A 24030-nucleotide genomic window follows, 5' to 3' on the forward strand; every position below is an offset into this window, starting at 1 on the left:
GTAAAACCTTCGCGAACAGATTGGGCAACAAAGTTGGACGATGCGTTGTGGGCATACCAGACTGCTTATAAAACACCGATAGGCATGTCTCCATATGCGTTGGTATTTGGTAAAGCATGTCATTTGCCATTAGAGCTAGAGTATAAAGCGCTATGGGCGGTGAAGAAGCTTAACTTTAATTTAAAGACAGTAGGAGAAGCAAGAAAACTTCAATTGGTCGAGCTGAAGGAATGGAGGATCAACGCATATGAGAACACAAAGATCTACAAGGAGCGTGCAAAACGCTGGCATGACAAACACATATGCGGCAAGAACCTTCAAGTCGGACAGAAGGTCTTACTATTCAACTCATGACTACGGCTCTTCCTTGGAAAATTAAAGACACATTGGTCCGAATCGTTCATAGTCAGAGAGGTATTCCCGCATGGTGCAGCCGAGTTATCTAATGATGATGGAACCAACACATTCAAAGTTAATGGGCAATGAGTGAATGTGTACCACGGAGAAGGCTGGCATCGCCAAGTCGACTCTATGGAACTGAGAAACTATGAATAAGAAAGAAGTGGGTGGTCCCTGCGCTGTCAGATGATCGAAATTCATCAGGGACACAAGTTTTGTGAAGTACCCGTTGGAATCATGAAATCTTCAACTTTTCTCTACTCCTCAATATTTTCATTTCACTATCTATTTCAATATATATATATATATATATAAAAGAGCAATCGCGCTGAAAGATTGCGGTAAAAGATTTTGATTTGTTTAAAAATTATTTGACTCTCTCAATGTTTTTCTTGCAACGATCGAGGCGAACGATTATGGAGGCGCTACACGAAGACGTAACTACTTTATATCGTCACCGCAATCTAAAGACAAGAGATTGACGCAATGTAGGATGCGTCAACAAACAATGCAGACGACAGCACAAATTTGGGGGTTGTATTCTTCCTTGACTTTATTCCAATTTCTGCACTATCACATCGCATTTTAATTTTGAAAGTTTTATCACCGCGTCCTCTTTAATTACCACAATCATTTAATATTGATAAATTTAGTAAGTCACCCATGCTTTCTCTTTGCCAATTATGATTTCAATGATGACACACATGCTTCTATCTTTTCGTATACGCTAGAGTTAACTTAATCTTAGAAAAGTTACCTCATGAAATATTTCTAGAAGTTAGTGGTCTGCTAGCCTTCTTTCAAATTGACCCTTTATCAAACTTCCTAAGAACATCGCATGACTTCTTTCAATCTTTTGGCAATGAGGATATTGCCGCATTTTAAATTTAGGGGTGAGGTATTTATTTTCGATCTTGCTATTTTTAACTCTATAAAAAAAAAAGGAAAATTTTGAGAATAACAACTCCACTGTCAACGCAGTGGGGAAACCCATGTTGATAAGAGTTAAGTTGTGAAAGGCATTTACCCATAGTTGGATGTCTGCATGACACACGTGAGGGCAAGCCAAAACGAAAGTAAGTCGCCAGGATCAATGCATAAATAAATGACCGCAACTCCGCTGCCAAGTAGGTATGAGTTTAGTCTGAGAAGGAGTGTCTTGCTCGTAGTTGGATGTTCGCATGAGACACGTGGGGGCAAGCCAAAACGAAGGCGAGGCACTTGAATCAGCGCAAGGTCAGAAAAAATATGCAAGGATAAAAATCATTTAACACCCCAGTGAAAAAGTTTTTTTGAAATAAATCATGTGATGTCCTAGAATCTAGTAAAGTCCTTTTGAAGGTTAAAATTTCAGTCCCTAGGTCTTGGAAATACTTTAAGAAGAGACTTCAATAAGACTCAAGGAAATTTTGGTGTATAGGATTTAAATGAAGTATCCTTGAGAAATCTAGGAAAAGAAATCGCGGTCGACTCTCTAAAGGAAATCTTTAGCTTATGCTTGAGGACAAGCATTGTTTAAATTTGGAGGTGTGATAACGGCAGAAATGCACGTTATTACAGTGCTAAGTTATTAAACAATGAAGGTTTACGTTGATAAGATATATTAGATTGCATCCAAAAAGCATTAAGTTCATGGCATTGTGGTCGCATGCGTCTATCGCATAAAAACAGTTAACTTTTGTATTTTTATGTAGAATATGCGTTGATGCAAGGCGAAAAATGCAATCACAAGAAATCAATGATCGAGCGCAGCATTACCGCAAGGCTTTGCGGTGATTTGTGCTCGCAAACATCCGCTCAAGAAGGATTTCCGCATAGAGCCGACGCAACTTGATGGGCGCATCTGGGTGAAAAACATAATTAATCACGATGGGACAGAAAGCTGATGACGGTCGAATCCGAATTAAGTTGACAAGGCGCTAACGATAACAAGTACACTCAGCTTTTCGGTGACAAATATTCAACGCATCAGTCAGAGAACTAAAGCCATTCCATCTGTGCAATCATAAGAGAGAAGTCGCCTTTCACCCCGAAGCTCTATAAGAATTATTCCTTAGAATAGTCGTGTTCATAGTTTTACTTTATTTTTAGAAGGCGGAACGAGAAAAGGGAAAAGATGCTAGAAGATTGCTTAGGGCAACTCGAGAGAGAACTTGGAGGCGTGGAAAGCAGAGAGTGGGCCGACTCTCACGAGACCGAAACTATCTTTTAAACAGAGTAGAAAATACAGTATAAAAGCCTTGGGAAGCAAGAGATTGCTACCGGGCTCTTTATTCTCTTCTTGCATTGTTATTTTGTATTTCAACTCTATTTCTATACAATGGAATTTTTTTATCTACATCTGTTCACTCTCTTAGTACGCATGAGTAGATAAACTTATCGAATGGGTTGAGAAGAACTAAGCTAACATGACCTAGGATTTTCATTGCATGCGATTATCTTGTTTTATGCTGTGCCCAACATCCCTCTAGAGCTACTCGAGAGAGAGTATAAAGAAAAAACCTAAGACTTGAGAGAGCTAGGTTAGAATCTAGACTCGAGAGAGCAAGATTAGATCTGCATAAGCAAGAGATAGGGACTTAGAGATAAGCTCTGTTTGCCAACCTGCATGCATGCACTCTAGAGATAGGTTATGATATTATGTGGTCTTGTGTGTGTGTCATTTTGTCATCACATGGATAAGAATAGAGGTTTATGTGTAGGTCCTATAGACTCAAGCATTTATCGCATGCGTTCTAGTATTAGAAGTCGTAGCATTCGCATCGAGAGATGGTTTGCTATCATATGTGTGTTGCATGGTCGCGTAACATGAACGCATCCTAGGAAGTGTTAGCCGAACCCCTTCTCAACCCATTCACCGCATACTCATCGTATCTTCTGTATTATCAACTATTTTCGTAACTCCGCCGCATTTGTTTATTTTATTACCGCAAACAACAATCCAAATAACTACTTGATTTATTTGGTTACCGTAAAGTCTTCTAAGAAATTACCACCGCATATCGTTTTCCCAAGTCCCTGAGTTCGACCTTGGACTTACCAGGAAACTCAGTGGGGTTTATACTTGGATTCCATCGAGAAAACTTGTTGCTCAATGCATTTCCATCACCGCATTTCATTCCATATTTTCACTTCATAAAATAACGCATCAAGTATCGAGTAAAGTTGGGGGTTGTGTCTAGACTTTCTCTCTCTACTTTCATCATGCTCAATCTCTTAAAGACCAAAGTGTGCGTGATAGGTGGTCTGATGCGATCGAAGGCAAAGGTTCTTTTATCCCTGCCCTTCTTTTCTCCTACATCATCGACTTCTTTTAGAGTTATATGATTGTTTTCGACCACCTTTTCTTTCGCCTTTCTGGTTATGTGAACTGGCTCTGAAGATTTATATCCAACTCCTTTCCTCGATACAGGTATAACATGCCCCTCTTACAAAAGCTTCTTTTGGGCCAGTGAAAGCTCGGGTTGCTCATAAATGCTCAAACTCTTAAATTTGGTGTGAGTTATGGTCATACCCTACTTTTGCCAGCAATTTGTAAGATTTAGGATCGAATCTGTCTTTCATTCGTGTTCTGGGCAGATTTAACTTTGTCAAGTCTCCTTTAGGTTCATGGATTTTCTACTTCATTATCGGCATGAGTGGTGTAACAAAACTTTCTTTAAAATTTTCAATATCCCCAACCTTTAAGCCTTTTGAGCACTATATAAAAGGTGACTCGCCCTTCTTGTGCCCCGATAAAGAAACATAGCACAAGATTGGAGGACTTGAAGCCTTTTCAACTTTTAAAATCGGTGTCTTTGTAACTCTGATGGATGCCTTACTCCCTTTTGAACTAGAGGCTCGTGCCTTGTTGCCTGTTTCCTTCCTTGCATCTACTTATGATTTTGACTTGAATTCACCTCCATAGGCATTACCTCACCAACACCCTCACTCTTTAAATAAAACTTCGCATCTACAAAGTAAAACTCAGCTTCTGAAAATGGATTAAAGTCTGCTTCAACTTTCTTAATCTCATTTTAGTAGAATTTAAAAAATTAATGCAGTGTTGACGTTATCACCCCATTTCCATGAATCCAAGGACGTCCCAACAACAGCTTATAAGTGATCTTCGAGTCTATGATATGAAACAACACGTCGGCCTTCAAGTCACCAATGAGGAGTTCTAAGCGTATCATGCCTATTGTCTTTTGGCTTCCTTGGTTAAAACCTTGAATTACCAACTTGCTATTCGACAATTCTTCCATGAGTATGCCCAATTGCTTCATGGTCGTCTTAGGCATTATATTGATGGATGATTCATTGTTGATGAGAATTCGCCCAAGTCTCTATTCTCGAATGTATCCTAAGACGTACAGAGGCCTATTATGCAGGTTTGATCCCAACAATAGATCCTCGTCTGAGAGACCTATAGACGTACATCAAGAGGCATACATGCGCTTCGTAGAGGTTGGCACACTAGATGCATTGGACTCTAACAACGTATCATTGAGAGTCGTCTTAATTGCTTGAGGGAGTGACAACAGGTCATCTATGCTGAACAATAGTAAGTCTTTTGATTCTTCCATCACTTTCGATGAACTTAGAAGAGTATCCTCTTCTCCTGACGTGCTGAAGGTGTGACATGCAACAACCTTTGGTGTTTTCCTCGATAGCGGCCATAGAAGTTCTCTGGCAAGAAATTTGCTAACGTCACCTGTCACCTGGGTTGAGGGAAGTCCTCATCTTCCTCCTTAACAAGCCTGGGCTTCGAAGTCTTCTTTTTTCTTTTCCTTTCCTGAGTCATGTTCCCTCTTCTGTAACTTCGATAGAAGCACAAATCTTTTTGGGTAGAACTCAACTTTCTCTTCTTTCGATGCATTACGAGAATATATCCCTCATCATTATAATCATTAACATGTTCTTCTTTATTTTGAAAATCTCTCATTCGAACCACTTTCTAAAACAAATGATTACAGGTTCAAAGGTCCCTAACTGGAGTAAACTTTCTTTTTTGTCATAACACATATTTGATGTTGGAGCACTCAGAGTTACTGCCATTATGGCATGATTTTTTTGAGCAACCTCGTCTAGATCCAACTCAATTTTTCTATCATGAGCTATTGGGAAAATAATTGGTTTGCATTAATTGATATGCGTTGATGGTTCTGCGATGATCATGCGATGGTCTGAAGAGTATGCTTAATTGTGTATGCGATGATCATAAGTATAACGAGATCACAAGTTACTCGGGGTGATCCGAAGTCGAACGCGGGGACTTGCAACTAAAAGATGATTGTAAAGTAACGTGTTTGGGGTAGAGAATAAAAAAATTAAAAAGAAAGAAGCTAATTAACTATGCGCTACTTCTACTCTTAGCTAAACAGACTGAACAATTGAAGTTTGACTATGAGAATCGGTAGAGATGCGGCAACTGTTAACGCATAATAAGATGCATGGAGAAGTAGGGTTGGGGAGGAGGTTTCACCAAGTCCTTAAGTCTGGTTGCAAGTGTAATCTCAACTCGCCACACTCGCGCATCACACGCCTCTTGGTGGTCAGCCACATGCTTTATATCTCTATACCGTATGGTTGCGTTGAATATAAGGTTATTCCTATCTCTAGGAACACTGCTTACTTCGTTTAGTGAGTTCCACTACTTACCCTATCGGGCAGTTGGTTATAACTACTCCGCTCATAGACAAACATTGCGATAGTCTCACACAAAGCAAACAGGATTGACTCACTATACTCGTGTAATGCACACCTCTTGGTGGTTGCTACATGCATCATATCTCTATGATGCAGGATTGAGTATGCAATAACTCTTGCAATCTGTACTTAGCTCATGCCGCTTAGATTAAAAGATGGAGTAAAAGAATATGATGTAAATGATATTGATGGAACTAAAGAGATGCATTGATTATAAAACGTATTAATGTCTTAAGCCAAAATGTAATACAATACAGAGGTGAGAAGAGAAATGGATGGCTAGATATAGGCAATCTCTTGCTTCCATCAGATGTGTGTCAAGGCTGCCGCTGATACAATGGATGGGTGGTGGAGTAGTTCCTCTCAAGATCTATCTCCAGCGAAGCTCTGATCGAAGTTGTGGAAGTGAAGAACTCTCAAAGTATTTCTTGCTCATGCTCTCGTCTGTGATCACAGAAATCTGCCCAAGGCAAAAGTTTCGGATGCCTTAATCTTAGTTTCTAAGGCTCTATTTATAGAGCCAAAACATCGACAACTTTGATAATCCTGCTTTGAAACACTGCCATTACTGACGCGGTAGGTGAGAATGTCATCATGAACTTATCTCTTTGATACTCCCGTTCATGATCGTTTATTTTGAAGGATCAATGTATTCCATCCACTCTTTGCGATCATCCTTCTATCTTGTGGCTATGCATGTGATCAATTTTTCTTCCTTGAGATCATCGTATGCGACCAACTTTGCGATGCTTTGGGATCAACGCATGTGATCGACTCCCGTCACAACTACAAAATGGACATTTTGACACAAGATAACGCATGATACAGGGTTAGTGGGGATTTTTATTGCAGATCAATGCAAGTTTATTATTCCTCATGAATTTTTAGCAATATCAATGCATGCTCTACTTATCAACCCTCATAATTCTAAGTAAAAGGCTGCAATATCTTGTATTTATACAAGCTATCACGAGCCAACCTTAGAATCAACTCCTTCAACACAACATTTTTTGATCAGGTGGTTAATGATCTTGTGATACTTGCAGTAGTTAGGACCGTCCACTTTTCCGACTTGATCTGGTTGTTTGCATTTTGGTAACTGAATAAGCTGCTTTTCTAGTGGTTGCTCAAGCATATCTGCAACATCGGAGTCAGGAAACAGAGAAACTTTTTCCTGCCTCTCTTTCAAAGTTAGGCGACATCTTTTGCCTCCATCGTCTTTCTTCTAAATTTTCTTATCTTTTTCTTTTGAAGAAAATTTCAGCGGGGTCGTATTAATGACCATTGATTCCTTCTTAGCGTTCTTTATCTATTTCTTGTCCTTCTTCATCTCAGGGATCAGGAAATCATTTATCCCTCTATTGGCAATGCTCAACTCCATATCATGAGCGCGAGTTGCCAATTCCTCAAACGTATGGGATTTTATTCCCTACAAAATATAAAGAAGTCCCTAGTGTATACCTTGGGTGCACATTTCTACCATAGACAGTTTAGTGAGTTAGTCTTTGCAGTCTAAGCTCAGAGCTCCCTATCGATTGATGTAATTGATGATTGAGGTTGGAGACAGGTCTTGGCTTTACTCCTATGTTCTCATCTTGCTATTTCTTTCTTTCTATATCTTTTTCTTTTTCTCTCTCGCTCTGTTTCTCCAATTCAATTGTTGCCTTGATAGTATGTCTTGGGATGGTTGGAGCCAATAGTCGATTATGAGATTTGGATTGTGATTCAGATTTAAATATTTTGGAATGACTATGATCTCGTAGGGAATCACTTCAAGATTCCTATTAGTGATGGCTTATTATGTTATAATTTTCTGAATGTCTTCTTATCTTACGTCATCAACTACCAAAATAGCCTACTTGAGTTAATTTAGTATTTGTAGGAGTGTGAGGAATTGATTGAGAGTTTCATGGTTGGAGACTACATGTTAAGTTTGCACTTTGCACTCCCAGACTCCACAAAGTCTAATAGAGTTGGCTTTGATCATTTGATCTATTAACTAGGTTTACACCTCTTCGGGTATCTGCTCTATCTAGAACTGGGACCAGAGAGCTTCTCGATCTTGTATGTTACAGACTACAAAAAATTGAGGTGAGATTTGAATGTTTCAATGTATGTCTTTATAAGTAGATATGGATGTAGTATAATTTGGTCGAATAATTTTCTGCTTTGTTGGCATCTGCATTTGTTTCAGTATCTACAGTTACCAACTTTGAAACACTATTGTTGAAAATGTTGTTTAGCCCTAAGGGCATTTTAGTCTTTTTACGTTGTGTCTACAGTCTAGGGTTTCTTACCTTTGGTTATTTATACCTGTCCCTGTATTGTGTACTGTGCATCAGAAATTAATAAATAACTCTTATCGTGGTTTTTTCTCCCTGGTTTAGGGTTTTTCCACGTAACTTTAGTGTTTTCTCTTCTACCCTGTACTTTTCAATATGGTATCAGAGCACGGTGATGAGACTGTAGCTAGAATAGAAGAGATTCAGTCGTCAACCCTAGCAGGGGATGAACTCCAGCGGAAAATTCCCAAAGTGTTGAAATTAGGGCTGCCGTCGACTAATATTTATGCTCGTTACTTGGACCATTACAGATCCAGCTGTTCGTAGGGCAGACAGCCGCTGATCAAATAGACCCAATCGGCCATGCTTCTTCCGTCGTGGAGCCATACAGTGGGGCACCTCTAATTGGGTAATGTTTTTCGATCGAGCGATTACTCCAACTGCCGATCGCTCTAGCCACCGTCGAAGGTCCTCCATCGTAGCCGTCGTTTCTGCCTGGTCACAGCCAGGTCGTCTTTCGCAGCCTAGATGCAGTCGGCCTTCAGTCGCAAACGAGTCTTCTATCTTCTCCATCACAGATGAGCCTTCCATCTTCTTTGCCCAGTCCTTCGAACCAACTGGCCAAAACCAACCGGTCCAGCCAAACCAGTCGATCCAATCGAACTAGCTAGTCTAGCCAAACCCGATCTAGCAAGCCCAGCAGAGACTATCAGCAGACTTTTTTCCCCACGCTTCTTTCTTTGGTCAGCTGGCTCATCAAACTTCTTTTCCCACGCCAAAAAAGACCAATTTTTCAGGGGTTTATGGGTAGAAACAACCCACACGGGTTTTGGTGGGACCATTGGGTTTCAACAACAACTGACAAATTTATGTTCGTGCAAATGTCGTCTTTATCTTGTGATGTTTGTGTTCGTGCAAAGTAACCCAGAGCCTCCTTTACTTCACAACCATATAAACACCTTCCCAACCCTTCCACTTGATACATAGTGACGTTTGGGGTCCGTTTAATGTCACAACTGTGTCAGGTAAATGGTGGTTTGTCACCTTCATAGATGATCACACTCGTCTTACATGGGTGTTTCTTCTTATAGACAAATTTGAAGTGACGACGGTATTTCAACAGTTTTATACTACCGTCGAAACTCAATTCAATACCAAAATCGCCATTCTTCAGAGTGACAATGGGCGTGAGTTTATTAATCAGTCCCTTCGTGAGTTTTTAACCTCTAAAGGTATCATCCACCAGAATTCTTGTGCCTATACCGCTCAGCAGAGTGAGCTGGCTGAGCGAAAAAATCGCAACCTTATTGAAGTAGCCCGATCTCTCATGATACTTACATCCCTACCCTCGTATCTATGGGGAGATGCTGTACTTACTGCAGCTCATCTCATCAATCAAATGCCCTCCCGTGTGCTCAAATTCCAAACCTCTTTAGAATTTTTTAAAGTTTCTTTTTCGTCCACTCGCCTTTTCCCAGATGTTCCTCTTCGGGTGTTTGGCTGTGTTGTTTTTGTTCATAATCACAGTCCCCACTAGAGTAAATTTGCTCCTCGGGCCCTAAAATGTGTGTTTGTTGGGTATCCACTCCATCAACGGGGCTACAAGTGTTTTCAGCCTTCCTCTCGAAAGTATTTTGTCACCATGGATGTCGCCTTTCAAGAGGACAAACCCTTTTTTCCCGTTAATCCTCTCTAGGGGGAGACCACTAGTGAAGAGGCTAATGAATCTACCTACTCTATTCCTTTAGATCTATTTCCTAAGCCTATTCTTGAAACAAATGATCCAATCCTCCCTACAAAACAAGTATCTTGGATGACCTACTATAGGAAGAATCTCCGAAAGGAAATAGTTCCCCTTGTTGCTCCACCGCCAGGTGTTCAATAGTTAGAACTAGAACCGTCTGAAGATACTTCTATTCTTGATGATAATGAATGTGTTGAAGGTGATGCAGTGAACTCTGATGAAGTTAGGATTGATGGAAGTGGTGAATTTCTAGGAGATACACAGAAAACTGAAAATGAGCAACCGGTGGGTACAGATGAACAAGTAGACAAGACCAGTGAGATTGATGCTACTTTGGAATTACCAATTGCCCTACAGAAGGGTACAAGGTCGTGCACCAAGCACTCTATGAAAAACTTCTTGTCCTACAATAACTTGTCTACGAGATTTAAAGCTTTCACTACCAGTTTGGATACCGTGATGATTCCAGGCAGTGTGCACAAGGCTCTAGAAGTTCCTGAATGGCGAGCTGCAATTATGGAGAAGATGCGGGCCCTTGGGACAAACAGAACGTGGGATCTAGTTGTTCTTCCAAAAGATCATAAAATAGTAGGATGCAAGTGGATGTTCACTGTCAAATACAAGTCTGATGGGATTCTCGATAGATATAAGGCCAGGTTGGTTGCAAAAAAATTCACTCAGATATATGGGGTGGATTACTCATAAACCTTCTCACCATTGGCAAAACTTAACACTATTCGTATTCTTCTCACCGTTGCCGTTAATCAAAACTAGCCCTTACATCAGTTGGATGTGAAAAATGCGTTTTTGAATGGTGAGTTAGAAGAAGAGTTCTATATGAACCCACCTCCAGGTTTTGAAGCATGGTTTGGCAATTAGGTTTGCAAATTAAAGAAGTCTCTGTATGACTTGAAGCAGTCTCCTAGAACCTGATTCGATAGGTTTACTACCTCTGTCAAGTCCCAGAGGTTTGTTCAAGGGCATTCTAATCATACCTTGTTCACGAAGAGGTCAACACCAGGGAAAATAGTTGTTTTAATTGTCTATGTTGATGATATTATCCTATCAGGGGATGATTCAACTGAGATTCTCAGGTTGAAACAAAAGATGGCATATGAGTTCGAGATCAAAGATCTTGGTGACTTGAGATATTCCTAGGAATGGAGGTAGCAAGATCAAAGGAAGGGATCTTAGTGTCTCAGAGGAAATATACACTAGACTTGTTGAGAGAAACTAGAATGACTAGATGCAAACCTGCAGATACGTCAGTAGTTATCAATAGCAATCTGGTAGAATCAGTAGATGATGTTCCTGTTAACAAGGAAAAATATCAACAGGTTGTGGGAAAGTTGATCTATCTTTCGCATACCAGACTCAAATTATTGTATGCAGTTAGTTTGGTCAGTCATTTTATGCAGGCTCCTTATGAAAGATCCATGGAGGTCGTTATGCAGATTCTGAGATATCTGAAGTCTACGCCTGGAAAAGGCTTGGTATTTAGAAAACATGACAAAAGATGCATTGGGGCTTACACAGATTCAGACTAGGCTAGTTCTATTACTGTTAGAAAGTCTACCTTTTGATATTGTACTTTTGTGTGGGAAAATTTAGTTACCTGGAGGAGTAAGAAGCAAGGTGTCGCGGCTAAGAGCAGTGCCGAAGCAGAGTACAGAGCTATAGGCCTTGGTATTTGTGAAGAACTTTGGTTGAAAAAGGTTCTGGTAGATCTTCATTAGGAAAGTCATGACTCGATGAGACTTTATTGTGATAATAAGGCTGCCATTAATATTGCTAACAATCTTGTTCAACATGACAGAACCAAACATGTTGAGATCGACCGACACTTCTTCAAAGAGAAACTGGATAACGGTAGTATATGTATTCCCTATGTTCCGTCCAATCAACAGATTGCGGATGTCCTCACCAAAGTGTTACCGAGACAGACATTTGACACATGTGTTAGCAAGTTAGGCCTCATTGATATCTACACCCCAACTTGAGGCCCAACTTGAGGGGGAGTGTTGAAAAGGTTGTTTAGCCCTAAGGGCATTTTAGTCTTTTTATGTGGTGTCTACAATCTAGGGTTTCTTATTTTTGGCTATTTATACTTGTCCCTGTTTTTGTGTACTGTGTATCAGAAATTAATAAAAAATTCTTATCATGGTTTTTTCTCCCTAGTCTAGGGTTTTCCACGTAATTTTGGTGTTTTCTCTTCTACCCTTTACTTTCCACTAACTATCTTTTTGGTCATTTATCTTCCTAGAATTTTCATCCAGATTTGAATTATCTTAAACACCTGTAATTTTTTGTCTCTGTTAGAAAGCTTTAGAAAGTATAGCATGAGAATGATATCTCTAAGTAATCGAATATGAAGGGTTCCATGTCAATATTGTATCCATATTTATTGTAATGAACAAAATTCTCTGCCAAAGTGTAGCTTAGGGTTAATTGGCATGTACTCCATCCTATAAGGTCGTAGGCTTGATCTCCTATCTTCGTAATTGTCTTTAAAAAAGAAAAAAAGAGAGAACAAAAGAACAAAATTTTCTTCATCAGAATACCAATCAACATTGACAGATCTCATGTATTTGCATTGCTGTTTCTTAATATGTTTGTGTTCTGTTAAAATAACATTAAAATATGGTGGTGCTATCAGAGTCCTGACGATCTTCATGAAGAAGAAGATTACATTCCAGCTATAGCTATTGGTCGACCTAATGTTGGTAAAAGTAGTAATTTGAATGCTTTGGTCGGAGAGGACAGAACAATTGTCAGCCCAATCAGTGGAACTACCCGTGATGCTATTGATACTGAATTTACAGGACAAGATGGTCAGGTTTGAGATGCTGCAACTCTACTCTTCTGTCATGGTGTTATTATTATGAGAGACAATTTCATTCACGAAATGGAAATGGGAATAGAGTGAAAGGTGACAGAGTGTTGATGTTACTTTGGTGGCTAATGAATCTTTAGAAGATTGACGATGGAATAAAAAAGGGCTTATTTCTAAGTTGACCTTGGAAAGGGTGATGACATAGTAGATTGAAATTATTGGAGAAATTGAATGAAATTGAATCTTTTGGTGTGTCTTCTTTACAAATTGCTTGATTTTCACAAATAAAAGACCAAAGGATGAAATTCTAATTTCTAGAAGTCTTGGTCCAGGAGACCTTTCCCCATTCCTCTTCACTGGTTGCTTATTCTTTTATTAGATTGGTGGACAAATGCATAACTTTGGGCAAGATTTAAGGCCTGGCAGTGGGCAATACAGCGTTTATGTTGTCAATGATACTCATTAACTGTGTCGAGGAAGAGATTCTAAAACATTGGCGCCTCTTCTCCTTAGTTCTGAGAAACTTCAGGCTTCTCCATAAACCTCGAAAAATCTGCTACAGTTGGGGTCAATATGGAGGAGGAAATATAATTTATATAAGTGTTCTCTTGGATGGATGCTTATGGTCATTCTTATTATTTTGGGTTCAGGATTATAGCTGCTGCTAGTGCAGTTGAAAAGGAGAGATCTAGAAGGCTAACTACTTCCATACTAAATCAAGTACTACAGGAAGCATTAGCTTTTAAGGCACCCCCAAGGACCAGGGGTGGCAAGAGAGGACGTGTCTACTACTGCACGCAGGTATTCATTACTAAGGTCCATCCCTTTATTGGGTTGTCGATCTACAACTTTTGGCTTAGGATGAAGCTTGAAAAATTGTTTTGTTTGTTCTAACATTTCATAGTATGACAAATCGCAATCATTTCCTCCATTTTAGAGGGCAGCACATTGTTGGTTGGACTTCAAGGCACTATAAATATATCAAGTAATCTCGTTAACTTGGTTTTGTGTTATATTTACTTTGTCCTTTACAGGCTGCTATAAGGCCACCCACGTTCGTTTTCTTTGTAAATGATGCAAAGCTTTTCCCTGAGACATATCGGCGGTACATAGAGAAGCAACTGCGTGAAGATACAGGTTTTCCTGGAACACCGATTCGGCTTCTTTGGCGAAGTAGAAGAAAAATGGAGAGGGGTGAAGGTAAGAATCTCTTGATAGGGTGACATAATCCTAAATACCTGATCAAATTTGGACTCTGGACATTTCTGAGTAACTAAAATTATTTTTTCCTATTGGTTACAGCTAAGGGTACGACAAAGGCACATACTAATCTGATACAACGAGATAGAGAAGTTTCTTTCACAATATGAGTACATGGGTAAAGATATAAGTTCTTTGTGCCTTCTTGCAAGAGTGACTTTTCGTTGGACGCAACTTTTCGTGATTTTAAAGTGGTCAAAATTAATTTTTAAAAGTTTAAAATCACTTCAAAACATATTTAAAAGCTCAAAATCAATTTAATATTTAATTCTACAGCTTTAAATGCAATTTATACTATTATGATTGATTTAAAATGATTAAAAACATGTCTCGAAATGGTTCAAAACATATTTAAAAGCTCAAAATCAATTTAATATTTAATTCTACAGCTTTAAATGCAATTTATACTATTATGATTGATTTAAAATGATTAAAAACATGTCTCGAAATGGTTCAAAACATATTTAAAAGCTCAAAATCAATTTAATATTTAATTCTACAGCTTTAAATGCAATTTATACTATTATGATTGATTTAAAATGATTAAAAACATGTCTCGAAATGGTTCAAAACATATTTAAAAGCTCAAAATCAATTTAATATTTAATTCTACAGCTTTAAATGCAATTTATACTATTATGATTGATTTAAAATGATTAAAAACATGTCTCGAAATGGTTTTGAAAATGACGGAATTACTTCCATGCTCTTATTTGAATTGTTTATTGGTGGAAGGATAAGTACGAGCAAATATTTCAAGGCTTCCAAGTATGGTAACTTTTTCCCCATTATTTTTAGATTCAATGTTATGGTTCAAAGTAAAATAGGTGCATCTTTTCTAAATTTGGCCTTCTGATTGCACGGTAGTTTTAGTCAATGGAAAAGTAGCTCAAGTAATAAATGAATGAACTACAACTGCACCAATGGGAATGAAACTGTGTCAAATGCGGCCCTCTGTTTGATAAAAGACGAGAGCCACCTTGAGATGTATTGAAAATATAGAAACTAGAGTTCCCTAAGTTGAAGTAATTTTTAAACTCAATCTTTATTATAATTTCTCTAATGAAAATTAGAGCCTACGATAGATTCTAAAGTTTAGTTTTAAAAAATGTTAAAATCGATAAATAATAAAATTTATCATAACTCACATGACATGTACATGATCACGAATTTTTAAATCCTTGTTTAGTTCGTGGTTTTTGTTATTGATGAAACTACAAATACATGATAAGTGTAGAATCATAAACAATGATGGAGTTCTTGATAGCTTAGTTTTTCACTTTCTTTCTAACCGATCCATTTGAAAAACTTAAAATAATCGTTTTTCTCAAAATAACTGCCATTCCTGATTTTCCGTACGTAGTTAACTTTTTAATCTAAATTTTATTATTAATTTAGACTCAATTTAACCACTATTCGGATTAATTTCACCTGAATTAAATATCTAAATTTTTCTATCAAATTTATATTGTAAATATCTATATATTATCAAATTTCATTTATCTAATCAAATGTTTGGATTATTTTTCATTATTTTATACATATTTTTAATAAATTAATTAGATTTTTTTTTTCATTTTTTGGAAGGTCTAAATACAATTATTAGATTATATTATGCATATTTCATATTTAGCCACTATTCTAGCTCATTTTGATAATACTTGACTTGCCCTTAGTTGGTTCGTATGTCCAGAATGTTATATAGTGTAAATGTAGATCTTTATTAATAATTGAGATATGAATGCAGTGTAAGTGGAGAGCTTGATTAATAATCAGGTTGTATTTGAAGAGCTTGATTAATAACTAAATTAATCATATTATAATATAACGGATGCAATTTCAAAATTGAAAATGAGCATCATTTTATAATTTTTCTCTTTTGAAATTTGAATTTATTTTTAATATTCAAATTAGATTTTGATAACTACTTCACGAATTAAATTAAAATAAACTATTCTCTTATTATTCTCCCCCTAATTGATTCAAATTTGCTATCTGTTCTATTTGATTTAATCACATTTCAAAAATATTTAGAATTAACCAATTTTTAATTTGTTTATCATCATTTTGATTTTAATTTATCATATATCTTTAAATTTTACATTATTTTATTATTTTATTATTATTTTAAATTTGGATTAATTTTTTTTTTATCTTAATTAGTATCTTACTTAATATTTTATACATATTATCATCTAACACTGTATATTTCATTTAAAATTTATCATTTTTTGTATTTCTTTAATCACCTTTTATAAATTATCGTCTTATTATATTATTACCATTAATTTATCTTTTTGACAACCAAATAAATATTCAGTTTTGCAATTTTGTTTTTTTGCTATGCTTAGAACGAGTTAGGTTTCTTTTGTAGATTTTGTGGTTGATGAAGTTATAAATACAATATAATTGTTGAAACTTAAATGAAAATAGAATTATGAATACAGTGTAATTGTAAAAAACAAACTCTTTTTTCTCTCCTGAATTATTTTTGAATTTATTAAAAACCATAATAAACAAAAACTTACAGATTTTTTTTCTTCAATTTATATTTGAATTTATTTTTTATTATCAAAATTTATTTTATCTAATTAACTTTCAATTTGTTTAAATGTTTGTTACAAATTCAATTGTATTTAAATATTTTTTTTATTTTATACATATTGTTATCAAATTATTTTTTTTTCTCGATATTTTCGATGTTTTCAAATTTTCATATAGAAATATAAAAAAATGGCTTGTTGTATTTAAAAAAAACATATAAATGAGAATTAAACTTTAAATATTTGAAAGATATATATATATATATATATATATATATTGTTCCATTTATTATTAATATCAATAATATTTTTATTGAAATAAGATAACAAAAAATTCTAAATTTCATCTTCTTCGTCTTCTTCACTTAGTTGTCCTCAAAATCTCTTTTTCTCCTCAATCTCATGTCGTTGGTTCAACAACCCTTTCTTGAATTCATCGTCTTGGCTAGCTTTTGACAACCACCCTCATCAGGTCGCAAATCTTTTTCGCTCGCACACACGTTTCTTGCTTAGTGTTTCTACTTTGAACATCATTTTCAAGAAGGACGTTCTAGGATTGATAGTGTTTAAAGTTGACTTTCAAGATCTTATGAGTAAAATGGTCATATGGAATGAAGATGGTGAAATTTTCTGTAACTGGTTTGATGTCAAATGCAAATATATTTCTAATAGTCACATCGTCCTAAAGTCACGGTACAATCAACTTTTTCTCACCTTGGACGAAGTCTATCGTTGTAGACATCCATAAGTTTCTAATGATCCCACCGCATGGTCATCATCTTCACTCGCATACACGCATTCTATAGGCTACTAGAAGCGTTAAAACCATATTGAGTGATTTTTAATTTTTGTTTCGGGTATATTTAGATATTGTGTATTTGTGGTTATAGAATGTTTAAATAGAGTGTATTTGTGGTATTCAAGTTGTTTTTGAAGTAGTGTATCTTTGCATTCTCGTTTGTACTTAATTTTGTTGTTTTAGGATAGTTTTGTCATTTACTAATTAGTATTTTCTATTATGTAAATTCATTTTGTTATTTTTATAATTTTGAAACATTTTTGCCATCCTTTCAAAAGAAACTTTAAAATCTGCTATTTTCCTTGTCAGTCATTTCTTCAATTCAAACATTTTTTATTAAATAATGAATCTAACCCAACCCAACCATGAAATATTTGGGTTGAGTTGGTTCGAGTTACTTGGGTCATTATTTAAATTTTTGTTTTAAAAATAAGTAATATGTAAAAGAATTTGTTTAATTTTTTCCACATATTGAAATAGGATTAGAAAATTTATTTTAATTATATTATGAAAAACTTGTTTCCATAGTGTTAAAAGTAAAAAAAAAAAAAAAAAAAAAAAAAAAAAAACTTTTTAATATAAATTATAAGTTCGGGTTGATCAGATTTTTCGGGTCATCAGATTTTTTGAATACTCCTAAGAGAAATAACTCCTTAAGATTGTGAACTTTCCTCATTTTTTTTGAAAGGTATTATAATTAAAGAGTAGAGTGGGGGAATCGAACCTCAGACCTCAAGGTCGATAGTACAAAGTTGAGTTAGGCTCTTGTGAACTTTCCTCATATTTTCATTATGTAATATGCTCCCCTAATATTCTTCTTTGTGTTCAACATTGTTGAGTTGGATTTCAAAAAATCTTAGACCTAATGTCGGTTTATGCTTGGACTTCATAGGCCATGATGTTATATCATTTAGATAAATATATAGTTTCATTTCAAAATCAATTAGAAATATGAAGAATAGAACTTATATTTTTAATGTAAAATTCATTGTTGGTCATATATATATATATATATGGCTCTAATAGCACATTAGATAAACACGAGATTTAATCTAAAAATCAATGCTCTTATTTATCTTATTTATTTTTGTTTAGATATGGATCCTCAATAGTTTTAGATAGCAAAATGAGACAAAATTGGTAGGTGGTTGTTAGTCACACTAATTCATCCCTTAGTATTTGTCATAAGTTTTAAGTTGCAACTTGCATGTAACTGCTTCTTGTTCAAATAATTTGTGGTTCTCTTCACCTTTCTTTTCCATTCATTGGATGACCCATTTTATAGATGAAAGAGACTTGTCGGTTGCTTTAGGTCCCAATTAATTTGTTAATCTTTAATAAAAGAAAAAATAATTGACTACAGAACTTACAAAATAGCTCGTGAATGAATATACGTCGAGCATTAATGAGGTCTATAATTTTACTTATGTTCACTTCAAAAATATAAAACAATAATGAATGAATGGATTATGATAATGCGGGAGTTTGTTTTATTAGCATAAATACTTTAAATCTATATTGAATAGATAAATCTTAAGATCATTTATGGAAAATTGTTAAGAATAATAACCTACTGAATTTCATTTAGAAACTAATGATAGTTTCAAGATGATGATAGATGACTATAGTCTTCCTCAACTAAAACCCAGAATGCATTTAGTGGGATCTCTTTCTAGATGAGATTCAAGAAAGACAGAGTGTTTATTGTTTTGGTATGTTAGGGACCATATCCCTAAGGTCTCTTTATATACTAGTTCAATTAGGGTTCCATTAAAACCTATTAACTAGGAATAGGCTTTTACCCATTAAGTACATACTCAATTAGGAATCTAGGACCTTAATTAATTAAATCATATAATAGGACCCAATCTAATAAAATAACATAATAAATTATTAATCCACATACATAGTCCATATTTTAATTAAACATATTATTATTTAAATATGTCTAACATGTTTACTATAAATGAATAAATTTTTAATCTATGATCTTACATTATTGATAAAAGAAAACCCAAAGAACTGAAAAAAAAATAATTTAATTTTTTATATTACCATTTTATTTCATATGATTATTGTTATTATGCATCAGACTTTAGGGTGAAAATCAATACTCATTTAAAAATACTTTGGAGAATAAATGAATACATAAACTTTTTTGGAGGAAAGAAAAACAAAATGAAAAAGTCTTTTGTCGGAAAAGAGCAGATATTATTATTATTATTATTATTTTCAAAGGTTGTATAAAATACGTGGGCCGAGGGAATCAAACCTCAAATCTCGAGATTGATGATACAAACATTATGTCAATTGAGTTTTACTCATTTTGACGAACATATATTATTCAATAGACCTTTTCATGCATGTCTTATTATGGAAACCCGCAACAATAAATGTGAACCATCAACTTTTGTTACGGCAAGTAATCGATGAATATTTGTGTACATCTTAATGTACATATTCCTCTCACTATAATGATATAATTTCTTTTATAACAAAATAAGAAGAGTTTGTTACGGATCAACTGTGATTGGATAATCTAGTACAAATATATAGTAAAAAAAATAATTAAAAAAATATCAATTTATACCTTTTAAACTTTAGAAATTGTATCATTCTAAATTTTGAAAATTTGTAAGAGGTTGGAGATCATAGTTTAAAATAGTAATAAGCTATCATTGCAAAGTATAAGCTTTCCCATACTTAGGTTCTATCACTTTTTCTTGTGACAATTATAAAAATATGAATCAGATCGAAAATATTAGTAGATATTGTATAATGCAAAAGAATTTACAGCTATAATAAAATTTAGATCCAATTTTTTTAGTCTATTACTGATAAACCTATTAGCGATATAGTCTAACATATAAGAGGTCAAAATTAATGAGATTTGATCCAACATTTGAGAATCTTAATTCTTTATATCCATATGATCAAATTACTCTAACAACCCTAAGAAGTATGTGTGGTGACCACAATGTTTGATACTCGTTCTAGCTACTCAAAACTTGCTCTAGCTTCTACTGTACAATAGTTGTTTTTTAAAAAGAAAAAAAAAATTTGATAAAATTATAAGTCTCACAATTTTTATCTACATGAAATGTAATTAAATATATACTGTTTAAATTGATAGTGTTCAAATTTTTTATTATGTACAACTCCCGAAATTTAATCGTCATGTAACTTGATATTTTTAAAGGGAAAAAAAAAAAACCTTAAACAAGTGAGGAATAGTGCATAAATGTCACGTATTTAATTTCTATTATTACAACTTGATATATGGTTGGATTTGTTTTTCAATAATGTATGCTACCAATGAAAGGGAGGTGTAGTAGTAATGTGTGTCCATTTTATTTTTTGGCCAAGAATTAAGCCACATCACTTCTCTTAATATAATACAAATATTTTCATGTATCAAATTATTTAAGCCATACTTCTTCCCTCTTTAAATGCAGAATTATTTAACCTATATCATTTACACTTTTAAAAAGTATATAATGATATCTAAATCAAATACGATTTTTTTTTTTCAATTTTCATTTTGTTTGGATTTTGAGTTGGTTGAGATCTAATTGAGCATTTAATCTGCCCCAGAGACCAGAGAGTTCTCAATTATAAACATGAAAAAGATATATAAAACGCAATTTAATACTACAACCTAACTAACATTAATAAATTGTTGAGTTAGAATATGTAAAATACATTTGGGAGTCCAATGGTCAAAGTGAACATAGTTCAACGGTCATAAAGTTAGAACCTCCCATCTTTATTGTACTAAAAAAAAGTGGAGAGCTGTTAAATCACATGTGAAGTAAATTCAATTTAAGGTTATTGCATTGGATAATATTTCTAGGGATAATAATTAAGTATATAGCAACGTTTTTAAAGAATTGTAAAGATAGAAAAATTTAGCAATAGATTTCTAGTTTATCATTGATAGAACACTACTAGCGATATAGTCTATCATGAATAGATTTCGAGAGTAAAATCTAAATTTTGCTATATCTACAAATTCTTTTTTATTATGCTACATTTGCCAATACTTTGTGCGTAGTTGATTACTATATATGCAACTGTCCCTTTAATATATATATATATTTGGGAGAAAATAACATTGCAGAGGTTTGAACACAAAACTTTGTATTTTGATACCATATTAAATTATCGATTGATTCAAAAACTTAACTTACGCGTAAAGACAAATTGAATATCATATCAATTGAAGATGAAGAGCTTTTTATTTTGAGAATCCTTTGGACTTCTTTTTCAGCCTTGTATTGAATGAATAATAGTAGCTACAACCCTATTTTTTTTTATACACTCATTGCCCTAATATGGTTACATAATAATACAAAAGAATAAAGAATATCACACTTGGCTTGGTTTGATTGGCAGAGAGAAAACCAATTCTCAATAGAATGGTGGTGACTCACCTTTCTTTTCTTCCACCTTTCCTTTTTCTTTTTCATTTTCATTTTCTGCTCTAACATCCCCCCTCAAGCTAGAGGGTACTTCAAGTACTTCCAGTTTGGACCATAATGTATAGAAGTGTGAGTTGTTGAGTGGTTTGGTGAAGCAATCAGCTAGTTGGTCTGTCGAAGGTACATATCGAATAGTGATATCGCCTTTTAGAACATGGTCCCAGACAAAGTGAAGATCAATTTCTACATGCTTAGTTCTAGAATGAAATACCGGGTTGGCAGCTAAGGCACATGCTCCTAGATTATCACACCATATGGTCGGTCGAGTGTTTGACTATAACCCCATCTCACCTAGTAGTTGTTGAAGCCAGAGGACTTCGGATGTAGCATGAGCGAGTGCCCTGTATTCAGATTCTGTACTCGATCATGCAACCACCGCTTGCTTTATCGAGGACCATGATACAATGTTGTTTCCTACAAAGGTACAGTAGGCAGCCACTGATTTCCTGTCATCAAGATTAGATGCCCAATTAGCATCTGAGTAGGCAAAGACATTTAGATTCAGGCTTGGTTGAAAGTAAAGACCATAGTGTTTTGTGCTGCTGATGTAGCGAAGAACTCTCTTAGCTGCCTGCCAATGGACATCAGTTGGAGTTTGAAGAAATTGACTCAGTTGGTTGACAACATAGGTGATGTCCGGCCGTGTATGAGTTAAGTACTGAAGGGCGTCGATGGTGCTGCGATATATGTAAGGTTCAAAGAGGGGCTGTCCATCAGTCTTTGATAATTTCCTACCTTGGACAGTTGGCGAGAGCATTGGTTTCACATCCGTCAAATGAAGTTCATGCAGTAGATCATCCACATACTTCGACTGGTTGATTAGTAGGCCAGAGTCTAAATAGTGAACTTGTATTCCCAGAAAGTATCGAAGTTGTCCCAAGTCCTTGAGTGCAAATTGTATATCAAGAGTTTCTATAAGTTGCTCTGTTAACTGATACTTGTTACCTGTGATAATGACATCGTCGACATAGACAAGTAGGAATATGACAGAGCCCTTCGTGCGATAGATGAACAATGAAGTATCCGATCTGGACTGATAAAATCCCATTTTGTGAGGACAGAACAGAGGGCTGTATTCCAAGCTCGTGGTGCTTTCAGGCCATAGATAGATTTTTCTAGTTTGCAGACATGGTTCGGGTATTGAGAGCTGACATACCCGGGTGGTTGACACATATAGACATCCTCAGCAAGTTTTCCATTTAAGAATGCATTGTTGAAGTCAAGTTGCCTTAGAGTCCAGCGTGTGACATAGCAGCACTGATGACTACTCGGATTGTGGAAGACTTCACGATCGGGCTGAATATCTCGAAGAAGTCGACTCCATGATGTTGATGAAAGACTTTTGCAACTAGTCGGGCCTTGTATCTCTGTATTGTGCCATCCATGTTCCTCTTGAGTCAAAATATCCACTTGTTCCCAACTATATTTTGAGACGGAGATGGGGGAACTAGTGTCCAGGTCTTATTTTTCATGAGAGCCGTGTATTCCTCATCCATTTCCTTTTTCCATTGAGGAGTTGCAAGTGCAGCTGTGATTCTTGTGGGCTATGTTTGGGACCAATCAATGCTTTCACTTGTTATCCAAGCTTTGGGTTTAAATATGCTAGCTTTGGCTTTTGTTGCCATCGGATGACTGGGAACAGGTGAGGGGCGGGAGGAGATGGTGGGCTTGAGGTTGAATTATCAGTAGGATGTGATATATGTTGTATAGTGGGGCTGTTATGTTGGTCTGAGTTGGTTTGAGGCAGGGGCACCGGTGAGGGATGAGTGGGGCTCACCGTCAGGGAGAGATTTGGGTTGTGATGAGATGCGTAGCCTGGTGAGGTTGTCTAGTTTGTGGTGTTTGGAGCATAGTCAGGAGTATATGCTGGTGTTGGATTTACTTGTAGAAATGACTGTGACTGAGGCAGGGTATTGATTATGGGTTAAAGGCTCGGGATTAAGGACTCAGTTATGGGAGGGGTTATCGCCTAGACCATCGTGTTGGACGATGGAATGTCAG

At 35.6% G+C, this 24030-nt stretch overlaps 2 protein-coding genes across 2 annotated transcripts; one reads left to right on the plus strand and one right to left on the minus strand.

Annotated features, from left to right (window-relative positions):
- Positions 1–12396: 12396 nt before the first annotated feature.
- LOC120089225 (GTPase Der-like) lies at positions 12397–15674 on the plus strand. The gene is made up of 4 exons (XM_039046644.1): positions 12397–12949; positions 13597–13747; positions 13981–14146; positions 14249–15674. The coding sequence occupies exons 1-4, from the start codon at positions 12855–12857 to the stop codon at positions 14314–14316; spliced, it is 480 nt and encodes a 159-aa protein (XP_038902572.1). The 5' UTR covers positions 12397–12854; the 3' UTR covers positions 14317–15674.
- A 6719-nt stretch (positions 15675–22393) lies between these two features.
- On the minus strand, positions 22394–23077 carry LOC120088952 (uncharacterized mitochondrial protein AtMg00810-like). Its single transcript, XM_039046389.1, has one exon. The coding sequence runs from the start codon at positions 23075–23077 to the stop codon at positions 22394–22396; it is 684 nt and encodes a 227-aa protein (XP_038902317.1).
- Between the last annotated feature and the right edge of the window lie 953 nt (positions 23078–24030).

This window comes from Benincasa hispida, chromosome 10 (assembly GCF_009727055.1).
Source record: "Benincasa hispida cultivar B227 chromosome 10, ASM972705v1, whole genome shotgun sequence".
NCBI lineage: Eukaryota > Viridiplantae > Streptophyta > Magnoliopsida > Cucurbitales > Cucurbitaceae > Benincasa > Benincasa hispida.